At 38.7% G+C, this 9,052-nt stretch overlaps 1 protein-coding gene across 1 annotated transcript; it reads left to right on the forward strand.

Moving 5' to 3' along the window:
- Positions 1-216: 216 nt before the first annotated feature.
- On the forward strand, positions 217-3,084 carry LOC133733963 (high affinity nitrate transporter 2.4-like). The gene is made up of 4 exons (XM_062161624.1): positions 217-643; positions 1,391-1,872; positions 1,976-2,091; positions 2,231-3,084. Exons 1-4 carry the CDS (start codon positions 316-318, stop codon positions 2,895-2,897), a joined length of 1,593 nt encoding a protein of 530 aa, XP_062017608.1. The 5' UTR covers positions 217-315; the 3' UTR covers positions 2,898-3,084.
- Positions 3,085-9,052: the final 5,968 nt, after the last annotated feature.

A 9,052-nucleotide genomic window follows, 5' to 3' on the forward strand; every position in this document is an offset into this window, starting at 1 on the left:
ATTAACTATTAAGATTAGGGTTACTAGGCAAATAACCAGCTGTTGGCCTATTAGGCAGGCTATGTGAACCTTTGGGATATACGATGAGACTTTTCTGTGTTCATTTCATATGCGGCGAAGTGAATCACAAAATGTTCAGAATCTTTCTTGCCTTTTCAGAGACCTATACAATGTCAACGCCAAAGTCCTATATAAACTCCACACTCCTCTTAGCTTCCCCACACATCTCCACATCTCCATTTTACGTACAAGTTTCTGTCTAGCTAGCTAGCTCCCTCTTCGATTCTCTTAGGTCCCCTAAAATCGAAACACTAAATGGCGGAAGCGCAAGGCGAACCAGGAAGCTCCATGCATGGAGTCACAGGAAAAGAGCAAACCTTTGCGTTCTCAGTCGCTTCACCTATAGTCCCAACCGATACCACAGCAAAATTTGATTTGCCAGTTGATTCTGAACACAAGGCTAAAGTCTTCAAGATTTTCTCTTTGGCCAATCCTCACATGAGAACCTTCCACCTGTCTTGGATCTCCTTCTTCACTTGCTTTGTCTCAACTTTCGCTGCTGCTCCGCTCGTCCCTATCATCCGAGACAACCTCAACCTCACCAAGCAAGACATCGGAAATGCTGGAGTTGCTTCTGTTTCTGGTCAGAAATTTCATTAATTTCCTAAAATTCCTTTGCTGATTAATTCTCTTTGATAGCTATTATTCACATGCACTCCATCGATGTCAGTTCATTATCATTTTCAAACTCAATAGTTCCTTTTGACACAAAAAATGAGGTCTGGGAATCGCATGTACTAATTCGTCTGTTCTAAATGATATGTCAAAAGTTTTTCTGATTAATTCTCTTTGATAGCTAGTATTCACATGCACACCATCGATGTCAGTTCATTATCATTTTCAAACTCAATAGTTTCTTTTGACACAAAAAATGAGGTCTGGGAATCGCATGTACTAATTCGTCTGTTCTAAATGATATGTCAAAAGTTTTTCTGACACTTTCTATAGTACCTTTTAATAAAAAAATTTATATAACTTTTTCCGATCCTGATATAGGACGAGAATGGACCCAGTTTAGCCGAAAAGTTAGTCAAATCTGATTCAAAATCAAAACCTGACTTTTCGCACGAGAAACCCGAAAAGTCCAAAACCAAATCTTCTTGAATATTCCAGCGGCTAGTAACCTGATTACACGTGAGTTACCTATTTTCCAATCACTCTTCTTGATTCTACACCGCTTCTTTACTTTTATGGTTTTTCGGCTAAACTGGGTCCATTCTCGTCCTACATCAGATCCATAACAACATTTCGTCGATACTTGGTATTTTCAAACTCTCTTCGATGTTTCCGTTAACACCCTATTGAATCGATCCATTTGTTTGTTTCACAGGGAGTATATTCTCTAGGCTTGTAATGGGCGCCGTATGCGACTTACTTGGACCAAGATATGGGTGTGCATTTCTCGTAATGCTTAGCGCACCCACAGTGTTTTGCATGTCATTTGTAGCAGATGCTGGGGGTTACTTAGCCGTGAGGTTCATGATTGGTTTCTCTCTGGCTACATTTGTTTCTTGCCAGTACTGGATGAGCACCATGTTCAACAGCAAGATCATAGGTTTAGTCAATGGAACAGCAGCAGGGTGGGGTAACATGGGTGGTGGCGCCACTCAGCTCTTGATGCCTCTGGTGTTTGATATTATCGGCAGAGCCGGAGCAACTCCTTTCACTGCTTGGAGAATTGCCTTCTTCATTCCTGGTTGGCTTCATATCATTATGGGCATAATGGTCTTGACTCTTGGCCAAGACTTGCCCGATGGGAATCTTGGTGCCCTACAAAAGAAGGGTGAAGTTGCGAAAGATGAATTTAAAAAGGTCAGTTTAATTAGGATATTTGTTTCGCTTTCTTATTCTTATGGTTAAAAGATCCAAGAAGATTCAATTAAAGGATACTGATTCTGCAGTTTGATTTGAACAGGTGTTGTGGTACGCTATCACAAACTACAGGACGTGGGTCTTTGTCCTTCTCTATGGCTACTCCATGGGCGTTGAGTTGTCAACTGATAATGTCATTGCAGAATATTTCTATGACAGGTTTGTTGCTTTCCACAATAATTTACTTATTTAAGAGTTGAATCTGAATCTTATTTATCTCTATTGAATCTAAATGTTATTAACAATTAATTACAAAGGCTAGCGAAACCTGACCAAAGATTAAATCATCTGACTGTAGATTCAACCTCAAGCTTCACACTGCCGGGCTCATTGCCGCCACATTCGGCATGGCCAACTTCATAGCTCGACCCTTTGGTGGGTATGCTTCCGATCTAGCAGCCAGGTATTTTGGCATGAGGGGTAGGCTGTGGACCCTCTGGATCCTCCAAAGCCTAGGAGGAGTCTTCTGCATCTGGCTCGGCCGAGCCAGCACGCTCCCCATCGCCGTCACGGCCATGATCCTCTTCTCCGTAGGCGCTCAGGCCGCCTGTGGCGCAACTTTTGGAATCATCCCATTCATTTCACGACGATCCCTAGGGATCATATCCGGTCTCACCGGTGCTGGCGGGAACTTTGGCTCCGGACTAACCCAACTCGTGTTTTTCTCATCCTCAGCCTTCTCCACAGGCACTGGTCTATCCTGGATGGGGGTTATGATCGTGTGCTGCACTTTGCCAGTGACTTTGGTTCATTTTCCACAGTGGGGAAGCATGTTCCTCCCAGCTTCTCAACACGTTGAGAAATCTACTGAAGAGTTTTATTATGGGTCTGAGTGGACAGAGGAAGAGAAGCAAAAGGGTTTGCACCAGCAGAGTATCAAATTTGCCGAGAATAGTAGGTCTGAGCGTGGTAGGCGCGTGGCCTCTGCTCCGACTCCACCCAACACCACACCTTCTCATGTTTAGTCAACAAGGGAATTAGGTTAACATTAAGGTGCAAGATGAGGTGTGGAAACCGACCAATAAGAGAGGAGATATGTTGGTCGTTTTGGTATACTTGCGTGTGCCTCGATTTATGTATCTTATTACGTTCACAGGTGTTTAACATTTTCCTTATGAGAAGTTTTAAATACACACTCCTAATTACTTAATACACACTCCTTACTCAATACACCTATCATTTAATTTCTCATTCTAACATTTTACTAAATACACAATCCAAATTATCTAAAATATCCTTAAACTTAAAAACCATGAAATACACTATTATTTAACATTTGATTAGTATATATAATTGACCATATTAATTACTTGTGTTAGTTATTGGGAAATCCATAAGGATTCATTATTGTTCCCTTCAAAGTTCAAATAGATGCTTAGAAATAGGTTTTATATTATTTGAGTTCTCATCCACTAAACATCATTTCGATCAAGTATAAAATTTTGAGTCGAACATTCAACCAAAATTGTATCAGTAGTTTCTCCACAATGGCGGAACTACGAAGTTGTCATTGAATGGTCAAACACATTAACAATTACAAAGTTTTATACCTGTGATGTTTTATATTAGATAATAAATTGTTAATAATCACTTTTAGATAAAAAAAAAAAAGAACTAAAAAGTGGGAGTAAAGCGATATGTTTTAAAAACATTTAATGCTATTGATTTCAAAATTCTAAATTACATGGTATCTCACCCCATGTATAGAAATTCATCTAACTTTATTCATCTAACTAAAAAGTGGGAGTAAAGCGATATGTTTTAAAAACATCTAACTTTATTCTTGTTTTAAATGAGGATGCCATGTATAGAAATTCATTGTGTTATAATTATAGAATAATATAAGGAACATATGATTATTATTATTATTTTTCTTTTAATACATAGATGTCTATTTTGGTCATTTAACCTACCTATAAAATCTGATTTGAAATATAAAATAATAGGGATGTGTATTAAGTAGTTTGGGGTGTGTATTTAAAATATATATATATATATATATATATATATATATATATATATATATATATATATATATATATATATATATATTACAGTACGTAGCAAGAGATTACATGTCATGCCCCGATTTTTAAACATAAATAAAAATCAATATATAATCCCATAATTATACATGCGTGATGGTTTAGTCATCAATACAAATTACTTGAATTTTTTTTTTTTTTAACCCAAGTACATACTAATGCTCTGAACCCACAACGTCAATATATACTCGCTCCGCAGAGTCATATATTACATAAGTTTAAGAAATAAATTGTCACAACAAAATAAACATAAATGCTTCTCAGATCTTACTACATAGCGGAAGTCATAACGATGGCAAAGTCAACAAAATTTGCTTCCTACCCGTACTGCTGCCAACAAGCTACCTCAGCTTCAGCCACGATTACCCTGACCTGCAGGATTTTCCCTTACACCATTAAATAGTGTACCGGGTTGCCACACAACAAACCCGGTAAGCTTATGAGAGCTTGTATGAGTAACTCAAGAACATCAATCAACTTAAGGAAACAACGCAACCATAATTCCTTCCAACATTCCATGTTCTTCCCACCGAAGGAACAACATAAGTCACCGCTGTGACAACGTACTATTTGCTAACTTACAATCAATAAGCAAATCAAGTCTCATCTAGACAATAAAAGAAAGAATACTCTCGAGACTCTCTTTTAAACTACACACTTATGAGTCTCCAGCAACCTCGACCGTTACCCCCATAAGCTATAATGACAGATAGACTAGAGCTCTAACTGATCGTAACCACTCGCCCGGCCAAAGGCGTGATTCCCGATTTCTTGCCTTGGTCACCATCTGTGACATATGATTTTCAGACCCCGTCTGGTCTTCAAATCAAATGTTAAGTAAGTCGATCGCACCCGACCTAAAAACGTTACATAAATCAATTAAAAATTGTCCCCTTCCTTGATCACCATCTGTGACTCTTGGTACAAAGACTAATACATTTAAAATAAGTCACGCTTGACTCAAAATGTAACATCAAACTCAACACTTTTCAAACAATAGAAAACATCTTTTTCCACAATATTGTTTCCCGAAAAGTCGCCTTCAATAATAATATGAACACAATCATGCATATTGCAGCACAACCACAAAATATCATTCGTCAAGTACCTAATCACATATCGTCTCAACTTAGTATATGAATCACAAGTGATTTAAGTCCGAAACCCCTGTTTTGAACTAAAATCCCCAAAAGTGACGCCAATCGAGGCGAAACCACATCCGAGACCACCCAAAGTCTTCGGAACAATCCTCCGATCGATATGTCAAAACCACAAGTCGATCGAACGCTCGAATCCTCACTGATCGATAATCGAATAGTTCGAAACCGTAAAAATCATAACATATTCATACGGTCTCCAAAATTTACGTATTATATATCAAAACACTCGTATTGACGAGTAGATGATATATAAGACTAGAAACTGTCCCTTACATGGTCGCGGCCAAAGTGCTACCATAGGCGGTAGCACAACCACCACAATCACCGCCGGCCAAAACTTAAAACCACAACAATCCAACCGTTCAAAATGTCAAGAATACCAAGTAGAGCAACTTTAATACTTGAAGTTTGAACCAACTCAACCTAGATCGGCAAAGATCAAGCCCACAAGCCAAGATTACACTGTTCACTCAGAATTGAACCAATTCAAACGTAAATCGATCTAAACAACCAACATGGATCGATAGAGGAGGCTCATACGAACTCAACAAGCTTGGTCTGAAGCCATGGGGTCGCCGGAGCTAGGATTTCCGACTGGGTCCGACTGGACTCAAAGTCGCCTCCATGGTTGGAAATCGCTGCTAGAGGATGCCACAGGGAGGAGAGCACGGTGGAGGCGAAGAGGTCTGTCCAGGTTTCAAGGCTGGAGGTCGCCGGAGTTGGAAACGGCGGTCGAGTCGGAACTGCGGGTCCGGGTCGGGTCAGTCGAAAAGAAGAGAGAGAACAGAGCCTTTGCAAGCTTCTGGTTTTGGAAACTTTCCAAAAATATAAATAGTAATTTCCGAAAACGGAAATTCGTATTTATAGTGATTTCCAAAAATATCCAAAACTTCCAAAGGCCATAACTTCTTCATACAAATTCCGATTTTCACGTGCCGCATGTCCACGAACTCATATCGATGCACTCTACGACTTTCGTGGAGGACGTTTTCAGAGAATCTCAATGTATAAAAAGTCAAACTTCGTACCCCCCCTGAATCCACACTTTTCGAATAATTATTCGTTCGAAAATAATTCCACTTCACATACGACATACGAATAAAGCACAATACTCATAATTCACATAACTGGTCCATTATTAATTGCAATAATTAAATAATAAAAATCCAGATCATCACACTACATCTACCAAAAAATCAACGATATCTAGACTAGGCGCAACAAACTTCAGTTAAAGAACACCAGTCTTGCCTCTTGCAATTAAAAACCAAGCAAACCCTTAAACAAAGGCTAACCTCATCCCAATGGATCACACATGCTACCAAACTTAATGTATATGCACCGTGCATAGAGTGGGATCATACCGATAAAATTTAAATAGGACAAGTTAAACCACAACAAACCAGCCTAAACAGGACAACAAGTTCAGTTAATTAAAGAAAAAAAAAAAGAACATAAATCAGTAAACAGGTTAATCTAAAATACATGTAAAAGGCTAAAACCCAGTACCATTTTCAATTTTGTCCATGGTTTGGTACAACTCAAACATCTCCTCTGTTAGGTCATTGTAAAATTTTGGTTGTTCAGTACTAAGCCAATTAATGCCTCAACTATTTGAGGGGTTAATGAACTCCTAAAATGGTCAACAACCATTTTGCCCAAGGTAAATACATTATCTTATGTAACAATGGAGCAATGGATCGGATTACTGTTAGTATAGGTTTGATGTATGTTGGCATTCCTAATACAAAATCTAGAATCATAGGTCTAAGCTAGAGTTGTGTCTTAATTCGAATGAAGCTTTTGATAATTGAAATGGGAATTCAATGCACTCAATGCTTTAGTTGACTCCCCAAGGTACTTCACAGGTAATTGCATATGCATCTCATATTTTTTGTGTCTTTATGCATATTGGGATTTATGCATGTGTTGCAATCCCCGTTAGGTCAGAATATGTGAGTTGGTCTGTGTTCGATTTCTTTAGTTCTGAGATCTTTGTGCATTATTGCTATCAGTCTTTAAGTTGTAAAAGGATATTTATTCTACATGATTTGATCAGTTAAATCTAACTTTTTTATTAGGGATAGAATCATGTTTACTTGTTGAATATCTTTTTAGGAAATGTCCCTTCCTTATAAGGAGACATTTAGGTTTTGGAGTCTTTATTGTCCAAGCTTTTAGGGGGAGTCTGGAAAATATATACAGTGAAAAAATGCATTCATTTGTGTGACTTTTGAGCGAATAAGAATTTGTGCATCCATTGAGTCAAATGTTTTTCATTTGTCTGTGAGAAATCTTGTGCTTCATATTCTATGAACTACTTGTTCCATGCATAAGTAGATCATTGAGTCAAACACATTCATCATTCATTACATTCTTCACATCAAAGTACTCTCGAGGTCAATTGAAGTCGTTGATGTGCATGCAAGGTTGAAGGTCGAGGTCAGTACCTGTCAAAGGTGGTGAAGATCTATGAGGGCTAATCTACTAGTTGTGTCTAGCAAGTTAGCCGAGGTCAGCGTTATTCATTGTTTGTAAAGAACTCGTATCTTTCTATTTAGTGAATTGATCTTTCACTAGGGCCTTAGAGAGTTAAGGTCCCGTAGTTGTTTCCTCATTTTGAGGTTTTTACTGCGCGAAAAATTCTGGTCTCTTGGTTGCTATGTGTTTGTGTTTATCGTTCGTTTCTACTTATTATCTACACTGCTGTACTGTGGGATTCATATATGTGTTTTAATCCTTAGCGTTGTCTGTTGGGTTTTTAGAATTAAAGAAAAATTGTGGTTTATGTGTGGAAACACCCTATTCACCCCCCCCCCCCCCCTTCTTGTTTGTTTCATCCTAGTATTTTCAATTACAAAAATATCGTGTTGGATATGGATGCATTAACTCTCCACCATTGTGTCAAATGGAAGCCCGCTCTATTAAGGAACTAATTGATATGTCACTGAGGTACGTGTCAGCCTCATTAAAAGTCATGTCTTTTCGCTCATTCATCCTCGATCTCTTGCATAGAGTCAACTAAAATCTCAGCTTGTGTATCATTACTATCCAAATCCTCCTCGTTCATGGCTGCCAATCCAGATTCTAAGTTTGAGAGGATGTTGCGTGACTGCCCCTATAATCATCATATATCCTCGGCAGAATTCTCTTCAACTCCATGGACCCTGGTTATTTCTTCAATCTTCACCACCGTTTACAAAGAAGTTGCTCTATTAATTAGACCATAACAACTTGGATCTCTGAACCAGATGACATCTTTCTCCATTAGCATCAACCAGTTTTAATGGGGATCTCGTGCGAAAAATGCACATATACAAGAATGACCTTGACCTCATGCATGTACGTGAAAAAGGAATTTGTAATTGACAGAAACAATGATATGAATATGAGGACATAGATCCTTTGATACGGATGTCTGTCACTGAATTGCGCTGTCACTACTACAACACACCGCCACCAAGATGACAGAGTAGCAGCGGATGAACTTGCATTTTTCTTGCGACCATAGCTTCCTTCACCGGCCAGAGCATTCTCCTCCTTGTAGGACTCACTTGGCTTCTGCTGCTGCTTTAAATTATGGTCAACACCTAAATATTCATGGTTTGCCTCATGGGAAGGTCGGGTGTAGCTGGTGTATTCAGTATCCACCGCCTCCTCGTCATATGCGTTCGGTTCTGACAATGACGAGAACTCTTGTCACGCCCCGAATTTTGAATAATAAATTCAAATCCGAAACATGAATAATTACAATTACAAAATCCAAATCTCGAAACTTCGAGTTCATTATTACAATTCACTCTCACAAGCAATATTGTAAAGCTCAAATGAGCATAACACACCTCACAACGTACAATTGCTGTAAAACTCTAACAATTGCTCTAACCGCACGATCACCGTCCTGGTTCTCCTGTC

Source organism: Rosa rugosa, chromosome 2 (assembly GCF_958449725.1).
Source record: "Rosa rugosa chromosome 2, drRosRugo1.1, whole genome shotgun sequence".
NCBI classification, from domain to species: Eukaryota; Viridiplantae; Streptophyta; class Magnoliopsida; order Rosales; family Rosaceae; genus Rosa; species Rosa rugosa.

What these genes read in the sequence shown, in the direction of transcription:
- LOC133733963 (XM_062161624.1), top strand. Translation starts at nt 316, where the DNA reads ATGGCGGAAGCGCAAGGCGAACCAGGAAGCTCCATGCATGGAGTCACA. An exon ending in CGAAAGATGAATTTAAAAAG is followed by an intron (nt 1,873 to 1,975) that starts GTCAGTTTAATT and finishes TGATTTGAACAG; the next exon opens with GTGTTGTGGTACGCTATCAC. An exon ending in GCAGAATATTTCTATGACAG is followed by an intron (nt 2,092 to 2,230) that starts GTTTGTTGCTTT and finishes ATCTGACTGTAG; the next exon opens with ATTCAACCTCAAGCTTCACA.